Genomic DNA, 20397 nt, shown 5'->3' on the forward strand with positions numbered 1-20397 from the left:
CCGAGTCTCCAGACTTTAGCGATGGAGCCCGAATAAATCCGAGTCGACCCCTCGCTTTTCGGACGTCGTCCACGAGACGGTCGAGGCGGCCGTCGATTCTTGGGACCGCCGCCGTCGCTGGCGTCGCCGGCGGGGGCGGTGGGTGGTGCGATGGGCGCCGCGCATGTTTCTTCCCCGACGGGAAAACGGATCGATGCTGGAAATAGCTCGGGCCGCAGGAGAGAGTACGAGGTGAGTCGCCTTCGCTTTCGGCAGGGCCTCTCTCGATGCCCGCCGTCGTCGCCGCCGCCGCCGCCGCCGCTGTCGTTGCTCGCCGCTCGTTTCCCGAAGGCGGATAAGCTTCCGCCCGCGTATCCACGTCGTCGCCGAGGACCCTCTGTCGGTTCGACCTCGCGGCGCGGCCGCCACCGCCGCCGTCGTCATCGTTCTTCTCTCTTTCTCTCTCTCTTTTCTTCTCTTTCTCTCTCTCTCTTTCTCTCTCGAGCCGAGTACGCCGGTTGAACCAAGTACACCGAGCCGGGGACCAAGCCGAGCGGGATGACGCGGAAAAAATGTGCGCCGTACCAACGTGGCTGATGAGGCTGAAATCGTGAGTATTACGTGTCATACGTACGATACATGCACGCACGCATATGCCAAGGGCACCCCCGTGCTTCGGAGCGACCGTCGCGGACGAGGGTGCCACCCTCGACGCTCTCGCTCCGATTGATCCGCCGCTCCGGAATCCCGAGGAGCGTTCGCGGGGTTAAAGAGGAACGCCATTTCCACGGTGTCGAGGAAACGCTACTTTCGGGATTTTTCTTTTTCGCCTGCAACAGGCGACTCTGAATTTCGCGTCTCGTCCGTTCGATTTCTCACTTTGACATCTGACGTAATCGTCGCGCCCTGTTAGATTTTGCTCCAGATTCGGAAACGGCGTTCGACATTCGCGCATTAGACCAGGACGTGAATCTCTTGTACTCTGAGCTTCCAGGAGGACGTCTCTGTCAGTAGTATATTGTACTGTTATTATACTAGTTGCATGGTCAATTAGCTTCGTTGCAAATCGATGCTTTGCTTTCTGTGCTGCAGCTTACGAGGTGATAGATGTCCTTGATAGAAAACGTAGAAGCATTTAGTGTTATATTTCTAATTATTCCGCGATGTTCTAGAAGTATCACGAGTCGCACTTATGCCCTACAATTCCAGATAACTACATTGTAATGCTTTAATATTAGTTTGACAGCTTCCAATCACGACCACTCACAATTGGCTTGATTTCTAAGCTAAATTTCGCAAAATGGCACATTTTCATCTCACGACCGGTTTTATCAGAATATTATAAGAAGCAAGAGAATGCATTCTTTTTTTAATTTTGTTTCCTTAATTAAAGATTCGATTAAACTGTCGAAGAATCTTTATACCTTCGCGGCCGAAATGTCAAAACATCTTGCGCGGAAAATCGATTCGTCGGGAAATTCCGAGAAATGGAGTTGTCAATGGTTGGCACGATGGTTTGTTTGTTCAAATTTTTCTTTCTGGCGCAGATAAAATTAGCATTCGTGCCGCTCCGCATGTTCCAGTTCGAGGCGCTCGTTGCTGCCCCTCGAACGTGCGCTTCGATGACAGAATAGGATGCGATAATACCTGATCGATTCCGGAACGGCAAGGTCATTCTCGATGGTTTTTCGCGTATCGCTATCTTATCCCTCAATCAATTGCATCGCGAGAGAAACGTTCCGTTTAGTAGCCCTTCGTTAACACACTAGACATTTATAAAGTATTGATTTTTATTGCCGCGTGTGTTGCGCATTATTTTATCCGTTCAAGTTTGTCGCTTCTCGTACAAAAATGTTTCTCGGAGATGCTGAAGAACGAGTGAAAAAAATTGACGGAAAAGAATCCTCTAAGAAAAAATCAATTCTGAATTATTCGAAAGAAAAAGCCAAAGGAAACTGTGAATATCTATACATTTATTTCATCTCGGTGGATCGTAAATAGTTTTACGTGCCAAAGTGAATTTTTGCGAACACGTAAAACGAATATATTCACGTTGTTGCTTCCTTTCTTTGTCGATACCGAATGATTAATTGCCTACGATTGAGAGATGAGATGTAGGAATTGGGATAATAAGTCCAAGTTTCTCTCTTATACGGAAATTTTGCGACATATTTCCGGTAAATGTGTAAGTGACAGGTGCACAGAACTACCAAAGGTGCCCGCGAGGGATGTCGTTTCAACTAACGCCGGCTTGACCTTTAGTTGAAGTGACTGCATGACAGATGCAATTGGTTATTAAATCTGAATCTTATCGTTTGTAGTATGACCTAATTCAATAATAAGTAAGACGGACATCTTTTTATCGAATTTTCAATATGATTCCGCAAGCTGCTTTTGCCTCTCCACATCTTATATATATTTTTTCTTTTTTTTTTTAATATTTTCCTTTAAACATTTTACTTGAGAATCTAAAGTATCAGTCACTGACTATTTCTATCTAGTCTACGCAAAATTAAAAGTATAACAAAATTGATAACAATGATTATTGATGAATAAAAGAATTCAAAAATATATAAATTATTTTAGATACGAAAGAAAAGTTTTATTTTTGGAATTCTGCGACAATACTTTATTATGATATATGCGAAATAAAAATTTTCTAAATATAAAACTAATGTAGATATGTGCTATTTTTCTTCCATTTGCTTCTACAAATTTTGTTTTTTTCTTTCTCACGGAATAACTTTTTACAAATTACGATTTATGTATACAGATATTTTGTGGAGATAAATAGAAAAAGCTTGAAACAGATCTATATCAGCATATTTGATTTAAAAGGTAAATAACGAGTAGTGAGATTAAATGATGATAATTGAGATATGATAACAATTATAATCATTAGAAATATTAATTGCTAATGAAATCTTCCTGCTAATAAATGAATTGCATCCTAATTAAGTTCCAGCGCTTCCATTATCGGAGATATATGAATCGGATTATATTGTTCCTATTTTACCGAAATATCTTTTGCATAGAATATCTTATCGATAGTATCGATCCATCGACGGTATAGGAACAGTATTATCTGGAGATAAAGGATCGAGCAGCCTGTTAGGATTTTTAATTGACAGAAATGAGTCTAGATACACCAAGTATTGATGATATGCATAATTTATTTCCATTTGACTGCGGGAAAAGCGAAGGAAGCGCTGATACAAGTCGCAGTCGATCGCGCGGCTTTAGAACGTGTATAGAATCAGTCTGATTTAAGTTAAGGTGATTGAAGAATACGTGCTTGAGAAATTCTTCGCGACGATTTCTCGTCTACTTTTCCCCTAAAATTACTCGCCGCTATGATAGTTGTACGTGATACAACGACGTCTGTTATTTTAATATTAAATTTTTCTTAAAATTGATTTCTTTTATTTTATTTTCTTTCTTGCAGTTTTAATATAGCTTGCAGTTTTTTAATAATTAATATCTGTATATATTGATTTCTTACTGTTCTTTAATATTATTTTATAGTTCAAAAATTATAATGATATTAGTAGCGCAATTTAATTAACAATTAATAACAATTTATGTATTTATTTATTTTTTTCTTAAAATCATTTTCTCTTTTACCTTCTTTTATTTGTAGTTTCAATATAGATATTAATTTCTTATCGCTTTAATGTAGCTTTAAAGTGCAAACTGTAGTGTAATAATAATTCATAATTCATGATTAATGAGCATATTATATTATATTATATCAATTAGTGCAATTTACTGTATTGAATATTTGCTGATACCGGTGTAAAAGAAATTTCTTTTAGTCGCAAAAGTACTCTCTCGCTTCTTCTTCTTTCACGTATCGATTATAGTTTCACCTACACTCGCGAATTTTTATATACGTATATGTCGCAGTGGAGTAGTAGAGAGTGCTACTTCGTAGCAGAGTTCGGTGAGCCATGGTAATGTAAGGGATGCAGGGAGATGTGTAGAAGGGTATCTCTCGTTATTACTACACGAAATAACATACAACATGTGGATTAATAAAAGATGGAACGTCACGTTTGAGAATATATGACCCAAGCTCTATCATCTCGTCTTCCATCTTTTTTAATATGCGTATCTCCCTTTTATTAAGAGACTAACGTTCCACTTTACTCTCTTTTCTTTAGAAGCTTATTACAGGATTACGCTGAAAACGAGAAACGGATTATTTTCACATACATTTTCCCATATTGTGTTATTGATGACGCGTTATATTAATATTCTCGCTTGCATATCACATGCCGATATATTAATTGAGTTTTATCGACATATATTCGATGCTCAAGTTGAATTAAAATGCAAATACGCACACGTAAACTTGTTATTAGTGTTAGCGTATAACCCGTTTGTTTACGATCCATCGCATGACACACGTGTTATGTTTAACTTAACATAAGAGGACTGAAAAAACATTTATAAATTGTTATACGCCCAGATAAAATAGAAGTGTTTTGCAAATCATTCTCATAATTAATTCTCGAAAATATTTACAAAAATTCGTTATTTATATTCGATAATGTATACGTATAATATACATATACAATTTGCATTATTCGAAACAATTTTTCTCTTTTTGAAATATAATTATTACTATCAAAAGGTACTTAATTTATGCTAAAATGTAAAGTATCTTGGCAAAATTCCAGTCAAAATATAACTGATCTATCGGTTTTCTATTTAAAGCTTTAATCGATTCCGACTTTGACGAAATTGTTTACAAGAAAGTTAGATACCGACTCACAAAACATCTTTGAGAAATACGCTCCGAAAGTCATTTCGCTTTGTTTCCATTGATTGTTATTTTTACCCATCGAATGGCTTAAAGAACAAGGGAAAAACGCGTTCGGTTACTGCACTGTGATCGATCGGCCTCTTTTGGCAATGATCCCGTATGATTGCTATTCCGGGACACAGATTTCTATCCAATGATAAATTGATTCGGTGATTTGACATTACGGTTTCTGCGGAGATTCAAAATTAAGTGCGAAAAATCTATTATTTATTATATTATTATATTATATTATTATATTATTTATTATATTATTATATTATTATATTATATTATTATATTATTATATTATTATATTATTTATTATATCCAAATGTAGATATTTAAAATTGTTTATTTTTGCATTATATATTTATTTACGCAATTACGCATGTAATTAAATGTTGGAGAGTCCAAGAAATCAAAAATCGAAAATTTCTTTAAATTTTTTAATACCGATATATTTTTCCATCTATCGTAATAAAAAGTATTTGAATAGAATGTTGAAATTGCGCTTATTTTCGTGGCCAGATAACCCAGATTTTTGTTTGCCAGGAGCCTCTCGCACACCACGGTAGGTCTTAGAGGATGCACAAGCTAGCCAAAGGCCTGAAGAAGAAGAAAAAGCCGAAGAAGGGCAAGAAGGGCGCGGAGGAGGAATTCGATCCGGAGGAGCTCGAGCGTTATCGGCGCGAACGGGCGGAAGCCCAACAGAAAGCCGAGGAGTCTGGCGAGTCGACCGCCGGTTCCGACGAGTGGAAGAAGTTCCAGGCACTGACTGCCGGCGTCGACTCGGTTTTGAGAAAGACCCAGGATGATCTCGATCGGATAAAGTCCACCTCGTTCTTCCAGCGAAAAGCGCCGTTGGAAGAGAAGAAATCGTTGGAGAAGGCGAAACAAGGCGAGGACTCCAAGTCCGCGAAGAGGTGGGTGGGTTTCGACGCGGAGGGCAATCCAATCGAGGCTGCGCCACCGGAGGTCGACGGTCAAGACAAGAAGAAAGAGGGAAGATCGCTGATCAACGAGGACGGTTTTGTGGACGTGCCGGAAGACGAGGATGAACAGGAGGATTCCGCCGACGAAGACATCTTCGACACCACTTACGTTGATGTTCTTCAGAATATCGATGTCCAATTAGCTTACATTCCGGATAGTCCGACCGAGGAGGAAGCCGGCGACGATCCGTTCGATACCACCAACGCTGACAAGGTTCTTAAGACAGTCGACAAAAAGGGCAATAAATTAGTCAGTTTAGGCAACGCCGTCGAAGTACTATCGGGAAGAATCGATCATGTAAGCACTTGCAAGCTTACCAAAGGGAGGCGACCGAGACTTCAGCAAGATCTGTTGTTGGATGATTTCGAAGAAGCGGAACAGCCTTCGGAAGCTGTTGCAACCAGTTCGGGACTAGTGAATGTAGAGAAGACTCTGCTGGATGACGATAGTGATCTTCCTGACATTCCTGTCGATTTGACAAAATTACCGCCTGTATTACCAAGACCGGTCACCCCTGTCACCCCTCTTCAGGAAGATACAACATCGATAGCTGCGGAGAAAACTTTGAATGGTCCATTAGATATCTCTGAATTCGAGGTGCTAAAGGAGAAGACTGTCTTGGAGGAGATTCCCGATTTGGACGACGCCGAATTCGATTTGAACGCTGCACCCGATGAACCAGCTCATTTCGAGGAGGCCAACGATCCATTCGCCGCGAAGGAACCCGAAACGGTCGATTTTCAAACAGAGATAATCGAAGCTAGTTTCGAAGCGGCCACCTTCGTCGACGAAGCCGATCCGTTCGACACTACATTCGCGGATAATATTTTGCCGGGTAAGACGGAATTGAAGTTTATCGAGAAGGAACTCGAAGAACTGCCCGTTTCGGAAGTATATATATCTCTGACCGATCCTGCTGGCTTCAACAGAGATTATGAAACAGGCTTGCTAAAGTTGGAAGACGAGCAGAAGGACGATGATAATCTACAGTTGCTTAAGAAGGATCTATTAGACAGTTCCACGACTGATCTTAGTCAGTTAGCGGATCAACCGATCGCACCAGTCGAGGAAATTACGTACGTTGATCCGTTCGATACATCTGCAGTGAAGGAGCTTCCACCTGGCAAAACAGAGCTCAAGGTGTTGGAAAAGGAATTGCTCGGCGAACAATCTAACAGTTGCGTTGAAAACGACAACGACGATGATGACGACTTCAATCCGAGAAAGGATGAGGTGTCAGTAAAACAACCACCTGCGAGACCACCTGCGCCAGTTAAGCCCGTCTTCGAGGTTAACTTTGACGAAGAGAATACCAGAGTCGAAGCGATACCAACGAATCTCGTGAGGAAAACCTCGCGGCCAGAGGTTCTCGAGTTAGCTCCGACCAAAGCCGTCGCATTCGAGTTGCCGACTCCATCGAAGAGACCCGACCTTCTCGCAACCACTGAAGAGGAGAAAACTCTACCTTCCAAGCCGCTAACGCCATACTACACACAAAAGTCTATAGAAGAGTCATTGCCGTTGGAGGAGGAGGAAGTAGATGTCGATCCGTTCGACACAAGTTTCGTCAACAGTGTCGCGCCAGGCAAGACAGAACTAAAGCTCATCGAGTCGGAGTTACTGAAGCAGGAACCTAGATTGCCTCACAGTTTGAGTGACTACGATTTCGATCCAAGATCCGCTGCGGAGCCGATCAGGAGGCAGAGCGATTTTACCGCTACTTCGGTTGCGCCAAGTAGCCTAAAACTCGCGCAGCTGCAGTCGTCCCTGATACAGAAGGTCGAAGAGGAAGTGATCGCGAAGCACGAGCCACAGAGGCAAGAGAGTTTGCTAGATGCTGAGGTCGAAGTCGACGCAAAACCTTTGACACCTAGAGTCGAGAGCAAACCTATCGAGGAGGAGGAAATTTCGTACTCGGATCCCTTTGATACCTCCATCGCGACTAACATCCTTCCAGGTAAAGCAGAATTAAAAATATTGGAAAGCGAGTTACAACAGATCCCTCAGCAACCTCCGCCGCGTCCTATCAAACTACCCGCAGTCGTGCCAACTATCCCGGCACCGACAGTTCCGGAAATAGACGATTTTGATCCAAGGGCGAACGAACCGAAAGAGTCTAAAGACTTTTTGTCCTTGGACGGACAGGATCCCGGAGATAAAGTACTAACGCCGCTTCAAAATAAAGACTTTAGTTTAGACGACGACGTGGATCCTTTCGATACAAGTTTCGCGACCATCCAGCCTGGACAAACTGAATTAAAGCTGCTCGAGTCAGAATTGATGAAATAATACAGCTCTTACAAAAGCTTTTTTCTACGATATCTTTAAAGAAATCTTTCAACGATCTGATTGTCGCATTGTTTAACATAGGTGTACACATTGAACCTTGAAGTTTCACAAAGAACAGTTTAAATCTATAAACTCTACTCGTTACATGTGTTCCCAGTAATCTCTGTGTTAAAATCGAAGATTTTCAAGAAACACGTGCGAACAACTGACTTAAAATTATTCCAAATGATATTTACATCTAATATCACACAAACAGTCTGAAATCGTTCATTCTATATTTTGACAAACATATAATTCCAAAGATTTCGCTCAAATTTTATCGACCGTTATAATTAACTCTTAATTGAAGAGTCTCAAGTCGGCTTATCGAGTTCGATCATCATGGATTCCAAAGGCGGTAATCCATTCTTGATGGATGATTACGCGGCGCCGCCAGAGAGCGGCCTGCCTCCGCAGAGTTCTAACCCTTTTCTTCAAGATTTTGCCGAGACGACGAGTTCCGGCGCGGGCGAGAATATTTTTCTTAATTTCGGTAGCGATGAGACGTACGAGCCACCGGTATCCGTCAACTCTACTAATCCATTCGCCTCCTTTGGCATCGAAAGTAATGTTCCGGACGCTGGATTCGGAACGACCACCGATATTGATACGCCAGCAACCAACGTCTTCACTAGCCAATCATCCAATATCTTCGCCACGTCCGATAATACGAATGTAGATCTATTCGGTACGACTAGGACAACGACAACGACGATGACCATGGCGACGACGATGGAGAAACAACCAGAGACAATTGTCAGTCCGCCGCAACAACTGGCGTCAACGCCTCCATCAAAGAACGGAAAACCACCGTCGAGACCACCGCCGCCCAGACCACAGCCACCGCCGGTGCCGCCCGCGAAAAACACAAAAGACCTGATACTGTCAGTTACGGGTGCTATGGATGCCACTTCGAATCATCTTTTAGATCGCTTGCAGATGACTAGAACGCCCAGCCCGACGCTGATGCATTCCCCATCGCCTACCCCAGAGCACAGTTTCGCCGATCTTCTGGACGTCGATAGCAACGTGCCGGATCTTATTCCGGATGACAACATCAAGACCGTTGAGCCTGCGGGCAATCGAGATATCATGGATCTCTTCGACGCGCCAAACGCAGATGTCACCGCGTCCACCATCTTCTCCACTTCCATGACTACCACGGGCACTACCAGTCTCGTCACCGGCATAACCGCCATGCAAGACAATCCCTTCGCAAGTATGAGCGAGGAAGCGGCGCTTCCAGTCTCCCAAGCACAACCTGCTTTCGGAATGGAATATCCAAAGGATACCGTCAGTAGTGAAAAACGGCCTTCGATAACTTCCACGAGTCCTTTTGCGGATATCGAAACGGAAGTGAGAAGACCTAGCACTGTTTTAGATCTCACGGAACCTGCTCCTCCTGTTCAACCTGCATCGGCTACTGAACTCTTCCAAGGTTGGTTAGAAAAAAATTGTCTCTACTTTCTTAAAATTAAAAAAAAAATGAAATAAAAAATAATTATCATAAAGTATTACAGATAAAATATTAATTTTTGTGATAGTTAAATAATATTAACTACTTAAATTATTATATTTTCTAAATTTTATATAAATAATCAAGCGATTTATAATTTACTTGTACATTCTTTTTCATTCAGGAGAAGAGCAAGTTTCTGCCAATACTGATGTCAACTTTTTCTCCATGACCGACACTACCACAGCAACGCCGTTCGGTGTATCTGAAGCCACTTCCGCGCCTTTCGCAACTGCGGCGACTGCTCAGCCCTTGTTCGCGACGTCAGAGATCACGCAACCCGTTCGGGACGTTTTCGCTTCGGATCTGCTGGGTGATTTCGGTGAATCGACCAAAGAGATTGATAGCGGTCTAATATCCACTAGTCCGATTCCTGGCACAGAGTTTCCCGGCAATGAAGCTTACCGACCCGAAGAGCAGCTGGATAACTTTGCCGCTACGACTAAGGCGATCGAGGACACCGGCGATTCGTTCGATGCCTTTGCATCCAAGTTTGATAAAGCCGCCGAACCGGAAACCAACGAGGGAGATCCCTTCCTGGATGCCTTCGGTGGCGGACCGACCGCCATGGACACTTCTAGCGATGGTAGATAAATCACGGAATGCATGAGGATTACAAGTTTAAATATAATGCACTTAGTTACTTATTGCGACTTTATTTTTCTTAGTTTGGGGAGATTCATCAGTGGCTGGCTCGGAAACAGCAATTACCGGTTTCGGTGAATCTGATGGTTTCGACTCCTTTTTGAGCATGACTGCTCCGCCGCCAGACACGAAAGTGAAGAGGGCCGAGTCTGCGGAGTCGGATGAGGGACCGGATTTCAGTGTATTTATCAAGTGAGCGAGAGAAAAAAGCATATTCATTTATTCTAAATCAGAAATTTCGAGTCTATAATAATCACAATTATTTAATATTGCCGGAAATCTAAAAATTTTCATGAAATCTTTTCTCTGAATTACTGTATAGATTAGATTCAAAAATATAAGATTTTTATTTCTTCAATATACATAATGCTTATCTAATGCATATCTAATCTTTGATTCATCTAAGACCGAAAGAAGGGGATCAGATGGCAATGACAGAAAGCGGACCTGTACCTACCTTAGCACCACCGCCTAAGAGTCCGCAGGTGGTCGCGTACGCGGATTCCTCACCGCGTTTCAATCCGTTCGATAAATCCGGAATTGCGCAGGATGCTGCGGTATCTGAAACCGCTCAAACAGCCGAGATGACTAGGACAGATTCCCAGGTATTCACGCACTAATACCATACGTTACGTCTCGCATTCCTCTTAATTAATTCTCTCTATTATTACGACATTTTATGCAACACTTTTTTTTTCTTTGAATAAACATCACTAAAATAATATAAAAAAATCGAAAAATCATATAGCTTAAGCTAAAATAAATATGCACATAAAAATATTATATATATATATTATATATATATTTATATACACATAAAAATAAAAAAATAATTTTTAAGGAAACTCCGCCTACTCCTTTATTCGACGAGGACGTTAGTCAACCGCTCGAGGACTTTCCGAGGGTACCTTATACCGGCGACGGTTGGGAGATGCAGTTGCGGCAGCCGAACAAGAAGAAAATCACAGGGCAACGATTCTGGAAGAAGATATTCCTCAAACTTGTTTATCAAGCCGACAGTGCGATCCTCCAGCTATTCAACAATAAGGACGACAAAGATCCGTTTCAAGAATTACCTCTGCTCACTTGTTATTCGGTTTCGGACATTGGCGCCCAGCAATTCGATCAGTACGGAAAGATCTTTACGGTGAAATTGCAATACATCTTCTACAAGGAGAGGCCGGGCGTGCGACCCGGCCAGGTTACAAAAGCGGAAAGGATCACGAACAAGCTGAGCCAGTTTGCGGCTTACGCTATACAAGGAGACTATCAGGGCGTTAAAGAGTTTGGCAGTGATCTGAAGAAACTGGGTCTTCCTGTTGAACACGCACCTCAGGTAAATGATTTTACTTTTCAATATTGAAGAGACTAAAATACTTTATATTGCATCATAAAATATTTTAATTTATAGTATGTTTAATAATTATATATATTATAATGATCAAATTAATAATATTAAAATCACGAGCGTATATCAATTTCCGTTAAACGTTTCACAGATCTCGCAGCTATTCAAACTCGGTTCCCAATGTTACGAGGACATGAAACAATTCTCCTGCGCCATTGAAGAGGCTCTCTTCAGGTTATCGGCGCACCGCGATCGAGCACTAAATTACAAAATGGAGGAGGTCCAGATAACGGTCGTAGACGAGTTGTATGTTGAGCAAAGTGCCGAGGGTCACGTGGACAAACAGATCGCACGTGTTCGTCTCTTCTTCCTGGGATTCCTTTCTGGTAGATCCTCAGATATTACGAATACATATATGAGATGTTTTTTTTCCTCGCACAAGTTATAATAATTTGTTTCTTATTTTTTCCTCTATTCGAATCTAATGTAGCACAAATATTTGATCTCTTTTAGGTATGCCTGACATAGAATTAGGAATAAATGATATGTGGCGACAAGGTAAAGAAGTCGTCGGCAGGCACGACATTATTCCGGTCGTAACGGAGGAATGGATTCGCCTGGAGAATGTCGAGTTCCACTCCTGCGTACAGCAGGACGAGTATGAAAGATCGCGGATAATCAAGTATGTATACCGTTGAAATTTTATTGCGATAAAACCGAGAGATAAATGCGACTTTGCTAATAATTTTAATGATTCCTTAATTGTGCAATTATAAAAATAATGCAATAAGTACCAATCGTAATAAAATTAAATTTTTACGTGTGGATGCTGTGGATAAAATTTAATATATATCCTTGTGTGTGTGCTTTAAGAAATTAATACAATTTTATTTGTTTTTTAATCTGCAAATATGCACGTGAAATTATATGTAAATTCAATTTATAATTAAATCTGCACTAACACATCTTAAGGTTCAAGCCGCCTGATGCATGTTACATTGAATTGATGCGGTTCCGTGTAAGGCCGCCTAAAAACAGAGAACTGCCGCTTCAGCTAAAAGCTGTTATGTGCGTTACTGGGAACAAGGTAAGCTTTATTTTCCATAATTTTTTAACTTTTTAAACTTTTCCACGTTCTCTCGATATTTATATAATAGAAACTAAAACTTGTAGTTTTCATTGCTTTTAGCAATACATCTTTCAACGTATTTTTCTTTCATCATGTTGTCATATTCATTGTCATTTTCTCTTTATTTTATTATAAAAATGTACCACTGAGATAAAAGTTTGATAAAAAGTTTCCGTTAAAGTTTCTTCGTGTTTTCCAATTTTAGTTTCTGCATTTCTGCAATCGTAGACTTGTCTAGCTTCTTTCTACGTGTTATTAGGTGGAGTTGAGAGCGGATATTCTCGTGCCGGGTTTCGCATCCAGGAAACTGGGCCAAATACCATGCGAAGACGTGATGGTTCGCTTTCCTATACCCGAATGTTGGATTTACCTCTTCAGAGTCGAAAAGCACTTCAGGTACGGCTCGGTGAAATCGGCGCATAGGAGAACCGGAAAGATCAAAGGTATCGAGAGGTTCTTGGGCGCCGTCGACACATTAGAACCGCAGTTAATGGAGGTCACTTCCGGTCAGGCAAAGTACGAACATCAGCATCGCGCTATCGTATGGAGGATGCCTAGGCTGCCTAAAGAGGGACAAGGTATTCTCTGCTTGCATTTTTTTTTATTTAGAGAGAAACACTGGTCAATTTTATCAATTCTTCATAATTAATATTTGTAAAAGATTTCCGCAATTAATTCTTTTGGGGAATCTAAATATCTTAATAACATATTTGATAGGAAATAATATTTATTTAGATTCTATATAAAAAAAAAAAAACGCGACACAAACGGAAATATCAGCAGAAGCTGCAGTTTGAATATACCGCGTGTTCGAGCCAGTTTTGTTGGATCTCTTCCAATTTTGTTTTATTTCCAGGCGCATATACGACGCATCAGCTGGTTTGCCGTATGGCTCTCACATCCTACGATCAGATCCCCGAAAATCTCTCGGAGTACTGTTACGTGGAGTTCACGATGCCGGCGACTCAGGTCTCCCATACCACCGCGAGGAGCGTCAGTCTCCAAAATAGCGACAGTGATGCGCCTCCGGAGAAGTATGTTCGAAATTTATCGCGTCACGAGTACAGGTAAGTCCAGAGGTTTTATCTCGATGAAAACTAAACTAAAAATTTTCTAAATAACCGTTGAAACACTTCGATTAATATGTGTCAATTCGCTCAAATCTGATCGCTTATTTCCTGTCATTGATTTAAGGAAAAGATGATAAATATATCGGTGTATTTATTCGCGAAAGACTTGCCTTCAAGTTGCATAATAATTCCGAAATGAAGAGCTCCAGATAAGAGCTCGATTTAATAACGATTCCATGTAAGGTTCATGTCTATTTTCTTCAGGGTTTGTTCCTTGTTGCTTTTTAATCTCAAATTTTCGAGTATAATGCCTATATTTTTTATTAAACATTGCTTAGGGTGGGAATCGAGCATACGCAGGGCGAAGGGCCGGGTGCTTACGTTGCGGCGACGATCGCGAAGAAGATACCGGAAAGCACGCCGGAAGCTCACAGCGAGGTGTCCGACGCGGCAGCCGAGTCCGATTCCGATTCCTCGGAGTAATGCGGATAATCTCGGTCGCTGGATCGACATGGATCGAACGTCGTACTGTAATAATTAGCGTATACCGCCGAGACGAGAGAGAAAGGAGGCAAAAGAGAGAGAGCTAAAGAGGACGCGTTACGTAAGTCGAGATCGATGAGGAGCATACGGCCGAGTCTAGTCGTTTATAAAACGTGAATATAAATACTGTATCATGTATTAATCTGTATACAGAGAGAAAATGTGCGCGCGAACGCGGGGATGTTTTGTAAATCGCCGATAAATTGCGGATAATCTCTTTCTGCACATGTGTGCGAGAGCGTAATAGCTTTGCGCGTTAAGTTAACGTTCGAAATTATGGACGAATAAAATGGAAGCAGGTCAGCAGAGATCTGAGCTCAGTCGATTTACCAGGAAGCATCTTCAAAAATGTGGCACACAAGAACACGCAAATTATCCTAAAACTGTGTACGATCAGAGTCACGTAGATCGCGAGAATAAATCGTCTGAGATATTTCATTCACCGAAAAAAAATTAAGAGAGATTATTCTTGATTTTTAGACATTTTCGCATCTATTCGATTTTCTTAGGACTGAATGATGCTTTTATCTCAATTGGATCTGTAAGACGTAGCAAAATAATCTTGCAAGCAGGCGATTCGCGATGCATTTCGTCCGTATTCGCGCGCGATAATTATAGTGGTTATAATGAAAAGTAAAAAAAGAAGAAAATTTGTGAAAAATGGAAGGACAATACCGCTTTTTCGTTCCGTTTAGCTTGTTAAGTCGTAACACTCGCGATGGAAAGCTTTGTGTTCATTGTGATACACGTTCATGATGACGTTTCAAAGGCTTATCGACATTTTGAATCGCGATTATAACAATGAAAATCCGTTATTGATGATTAAACATCATTCGCGTGCTTTTTTAAACAGTCGGATCGTAAATATTACACTTCATTTTCCGTCCAAAAATTTGCATCAGAATTATTTAACTCCAGCTTCTAAAACCCTTCTTTCGATCTATCACAAGGCTGACTATTTCCACAAATTATCATAGATTATAAATTGATCATAAAACATGATGTAAAATTTATTTAAATATTTTAAAAGATTTAATTTCATCGTAAATTTAATAAGATAATGTTATCGCATCTCTTTATAAATTACTTAAAGGAAATATTATTCGCAGCAAAGAGAAAGATACAGACAACGCATATACATATACGTTGCATTAAATTACGTTGTCGTTGCGATCAGAGAGCAATGATTTGTTAGATGCCGTTATGGTTTTATAGACGCAAGCATATCTCATTGTTTTTTGAGCTTATAGAGGATCTACGCATACCGTTATCTAGTCGCTAGTTGATATTAAGTATATAAATCAATTTACTCGTGTGCGTTATATAAAATATTCTCTAGGATAGCGTGCGGGCAACAATGATATATGAAGTGCCGACAATTCTACAATATTGAAATGTCCATCGTATGTGGGTAATATTAGCTCAATGAGAATGCAAAAAGTTCATAAGATTGCCAGAGATACATTTAGTCTTTAATAGTATTCGTTATCTAAGTGTTAATAATCTCTAAGCGCGATAGGATTAGTTATAGTACAATCTCTAGAGGTGTAAGTTTCCGTTTCTGTTATCGTTTTATTTTCGTCTTTTTCCGGTCGGTCACAACATAGTACCGACTTGTGGCAGAAAAGCAGCATCACCAAATATTAGGATTAAGATCTACCGTACTAGTGGCATAATTATACGTGAGATTTCGAGCGAGAGATACATAATTTAGAGAGAGATCTCCGTTAATTATCCATGAAATATAAAATAAAATTCTCGTCGCGCGTTTAGTAGACATTAAGGTATATATTGAAAATGATTAGAGACGTAAGTTTCAGTTGTGTTTTAAATTTTTCGTTGACATTCTCAACCTGCAAGAAAGGTCAGAAGAGTTGATTCTAGTCCCTAGCTATTAAGAGACTCGTACGACACGGACGGATATATCGTCGATCGTACATTAGTTTAATAAGATTTAGATTAAGGCTCTAGATTATAAGCGCAACTTCCGCCGTTGTCCGGCAGCGAGTAACGATATAAGGACGGCCAAGTAATTAATAGCGCCTGTTAGTTGTTGATTGCTACTCTGATCCTCGACAACGCATAAATTTCTGATATTTCCTCGTAAATGTCGCATCAAATCGCACTTTTGATTCGCGAAATATTTCGTGTAAATAAAAAAATCGTCATTTTTAACAGAAACAAAAGAAACCATTTTTTTTATATAACTAAAAATAAAAACAGATAACATATAAATTCATTAAAAACAACAGAAGGTTATAAGAATTATTTTTACATTTCTTTTATCAAATTAAACATCATTAATTATATTTTACCGATTTTTAATATTTCGTATAATTTCAATATTCGAAAATTGCATTCTTTTTGTGTAACAAAGAGACTTTTCTCTTTCTTTGTTGAAACATAAAAATGTTTATGCGTAATAATTTGTCACGGTGTGCCGAAAGTTTTAAGAGCGTACACGCGAGAAATTCTACAAACCTAAATCGGATCCAACGATGCTCCTCGCTCTTTGAAACAGCGCAAAGCTTTTCGAGTTACAGTGTCAAGGTTTATTTGAGTTTGGTGTCTTAAACGGATTTTGGGCAGGTTTTTCCTTTGCAGGAGCCTGCACCAAGACGTGACGTTTCCAGCTCGTGATCTCAAAATATGCATAATCGTACCGTCGTGCGATCCAGAAACGGCGTTCGTGTATCTAAGCAAAAAAGCATATAAAGTACAGTTAAGCATTGCATGTATAGATTTTAGGAAAGGATAACAGTAGAGTTAGAGCGAATAAAAGAGCGGCTTTGACATGTTTACAATGATTCTGGAAAAGAATGAGTGGCGAGGAGAAGGAGAGACAAGAAATACGCGAATGTGAAACGAATTTTAAGCATTTAATAAAAGCAAGTTGACACTTGCCACGTATTTGTTGTATGATTCTGCATACGTTTTTGCCTCTCTGATAGTTTTTCTAAAGAGAAAGAAGGTAAACGTGCGTGAGAAAGGCAAACGCGTAAAAAAAGTTATGAAAATGTTATATAAATCGTCTCTTTAAAGTATTACACTTTATAAACGACACATTATATAATGCAATCTGTTGATTTCATTTACAATTGTATTTTAATACAGTCATGCCAGTTTATCGATAACAATATGAACAATATAAATCGAGAGTTATAGCGAAATGTGATGGTACTCTCTATATACTTCTGTAAAAAAAGCATAGCCTTTTGGTGTTAGCATGTATGCAGCGGAATAGACGCGAAAATTTAGCATCACAACCCCCTCATTGCGATAATATATAAATGTATCATGTGCGTATATTGACCACTCGAGAGGAAAAGCATTATTTATCTCCGTATAATAAATCAAGTAGAAATCAAGTAGGGTGGACAATAGATCTAAACTCTGTTGATCTGATATTTGACATAAGAAATAAATATTTTAAAGGAACAAGCCGTAGAATATATATTATATAACCGTTGTCCTTATCGTATTGAAAAAAAAAGAAAATGTTCTGTACAGGTAAAAAAGTCTGTAAAGATAAAGTTTAGTCGCGCTTTTTTGTGAGAACGATATGTAAGTTTTAAGAGTAAGAAAAGTGGAATGTATCTTGATAAGTAGCAGTTGTGTGCACGTAGTTGAGAGAGTAACGTGTGTTTTCTTTGGAGAACATTGCTTCGTTTCGATCGCCCTTAAATGAGGTCATCGAGAGAAGTTTTATTGCAGTTTTTTTTATCTGCATATTCGCTAAAGAGAGCTAATGTTGGGGCAAAAATTATGTTGCACAGTATATTCTTTACTCGTTTCTATATATTTAAAATGTTAAGTATAATTATATTGATATCGATGTGTCAAGTTTTCCTGAATTGTTTTCAAAGATTTATTTTCTCGATTGCGAGACGCATTGTAAAGATTCTGCCAAAGATACTGAACTCTATGTAAAATTCGAAATGTATTTCAAGTTGGTAGGTTTTTAGATTATATCAAGATTCAGCATAGGATCGAAAAATATTAAAATAAAAAAAATATACATATATATTCACATGTTATTAATTTAATATTGATTACGCGTTAGTTGCACAGATGATAACATTTAAGGGTTAATCGACATCGATATCAACGCAAAGGAAAAGCTGAAAAACGTATGTGTACCACTTTGTCCTATCGTGGCAAGCAGTTTAATGTATACAGACATGCTCGAATAAATAACTTACGTTACATATCGTAAACCAGAGCTTTTTATAGAACACAGCACGCGTTCCTTCTAAGCTACGCGAATAAATATGCGAGAACTGCACTCATCGGTCCTCATGCACATTTCGACCAATCGATATACTTTGAAATTTGTGCGGAAACATGGTGGCAAAAATGTCCCTTTCTCTCGCGAATGTGCTCTCAAACAATTTGAAAATACATATGAGACACATATGCATGTATACATATAAGTTGTCGCAATATGAAAGTGTTTCCCTAATTTTTAATTGACAGAATTTATATTAAAAATTTTCAACATTTACGCTTTTATGTGAAAAAGGATAAATCAGAGAGAAAAAATACGAATAGTAGGCAATGCGATTGTAAAATTAACAGTTCCGTACACATAATTTAAGAAGTCATGATTGTTTTGGTAAAAAGAAAAAAAACAAATTTAATAAATAGCATTGAGATTTTTTGGTACAAAGAAGAATGTGTTTTCTGGAAAACATCGAATATGCTTTAAAATACAATAATGATAAGGAATGTTATTGTTATTGTTATGAAATCAAATTGATTCACTCATTTGTTGCAAATTTCTTAACCGTTAGTTACCGGAAGCATGAACACTTTTATATAATAATGTATATAATAATATATCTGACCAGTACTCTATTGGTGGCCAGCAATTCTCTTCCTACATAAAATTTATGGCGTAATAATATGTTGTCAGAAGCGCGATACATATATAGTGTTGGTATTATATCGCTATCCTCTATTTCTGCAAATTGTAATTCGAATATGAACTTTCTGCGGCGATTGCTACAAAGAAAAATATGTTATGAAAATCATTATTATCATAGAATCTTTCTACAGGAATTTTGATTGAATTTAAAAAATTGCGCATTCTCATGTAAAACAAAAATATTGAAGAGAATATCTTAAGTATACTTAACGAGTCAGATATATTTTTCTAGAATAAAAGTTTCAAAATTATTAGTTATCTTTTTAAATAAATACGACATTCTATTAAAAAAGAGCTCTGGATAAAAGACCTGATACAAGATAAGTTACACTATCACAAATTTTTAAGGATCAATGAAAATCGAACAAACAACATTAAAATGAGACTTGAGACTTTTTATATTTATATGATTTCTTGAAGAAAGTGTACAGAAAATAATGTTAGAGAAAAGAACTTGAATATTTTTTGGACAACTTTTGCCTTAAAATAACACGAATCATTATAACTCATTGTCAGATCTCGCATTTCGAATCGCGAGCAACTATAATTTTGACGAGCTCGAAGAATTAATTAGCTTAATTTCGTAACATGACCGCATAATATTTTAAATATGATGCCTATAATTCGCATAATTGTTACATGTACGTTTTCCGTTCGCGTGAGCGTCCGCGAATTGATGTAATCAACGAGTAAATTAAATTAACAAGTGAATTGTATAACGTAGAGAGTACAGACGAAGACTTTTCGTTCCGATTTCTCTCAATCTATTCGATCATCGTTCAGTCCTTTGTGATGATTGAAATAATATATAATAGTAATAATCCCTTGCAAATAAACAAAGAAATATGGAATGCCTCTGAAACATCTCTGATTTTTAACTTACAAACATATATGTATATGTATGTATGTGTAACATAATGTACCTATATAAGTACTTTATAGGTATCTACCACTTTAATTGTATAACCTATAATTAATAATAATGATTATACACGAGTAACAAGACGAACAGCAGAGACATTTCAAGAGGATTCTTCGGCGTGTACAATAATTTATAAATGTGAGAAAGAGAGAGAGAGTGTGTGATAGACATTTTTGAAAACAAAGTAACT

General features: G+C 38.9%; 2 protein-coding genes across 4 annotated transcripts in view; one reads left to right on the plus strand and one right to left on the minus strand.

Moving 5' to 3' along the window:
- Positions 1–20397, minus strand: part of LOC145962318 (uncharacterized) — a 38070-nt gene that overhangs the window by 7512 nt on the left and 10161 nt on the right. For 2 of the 3 annotated variants that reach the window (XR_014435851.1, XR_014435850.1), the window contains exons 2-3: positions 19206–19362; positions 16840–17053 (exon numbers count right to left, since the gene is read on the minus strand). Coding sequence is in view for 1 of the 3 variants with exons in the window: in XM_083083320.1 (XP_082939446.1) it covers positions 16904–17053; positions 19206–19362 (307 nt within the window). In the remaining 2 variants the exon portion in view is untranslated. Of the gene's footprint in view, positions 1–10529; positions 17054–19205; positions 19363–20397 lie in introns of those variants that run through there. The other variant, XM_083083320.1, reaches the window with a different exon arrangement.
- LOC145961732 (uncharacterized) lies at positions 240–20171 on the plus strand. Its single transcript, XM_083082187.1, has 13 exons — positions 240–589; positions 5339–8065; positions 8411–9545; positions 9748–10209; positions 10292–10460; positions 10675–10873; positions 11110–11604; positions 11768–12002; positions 12130–12298; positions 12589–12703; positions 13005–13323; positions 13602–13812; positions 14154–20171. Exons 2-13 carry the CDS (start codon positions 5372–5374, stop codon positions 14296–14298), a joined length of 6348 nt encoding a protein of 2115 aa, XP_082938313.1. The 5' UTR covers positions 240–589; positions 5339–5371; the 3' UTR covers positions 14299–20171.

The sequence above is a fragment of the Camponotus vicinus genome, unplaced genomic scaffold, assembly GCF_025532165.1.
Source record: "Camponotus vicinus isolate PSW18456_S1 unplaced genomic scaffold, iyCamVici1.0 SCAF_11, whole genome shotgun sequence".
Lineage (NCBI taxonomy): Eukaryota > Metazoa > Arthropoda > Insecta > Hymenoptera > Formicidae > Camponotus > Camponotus vicinus.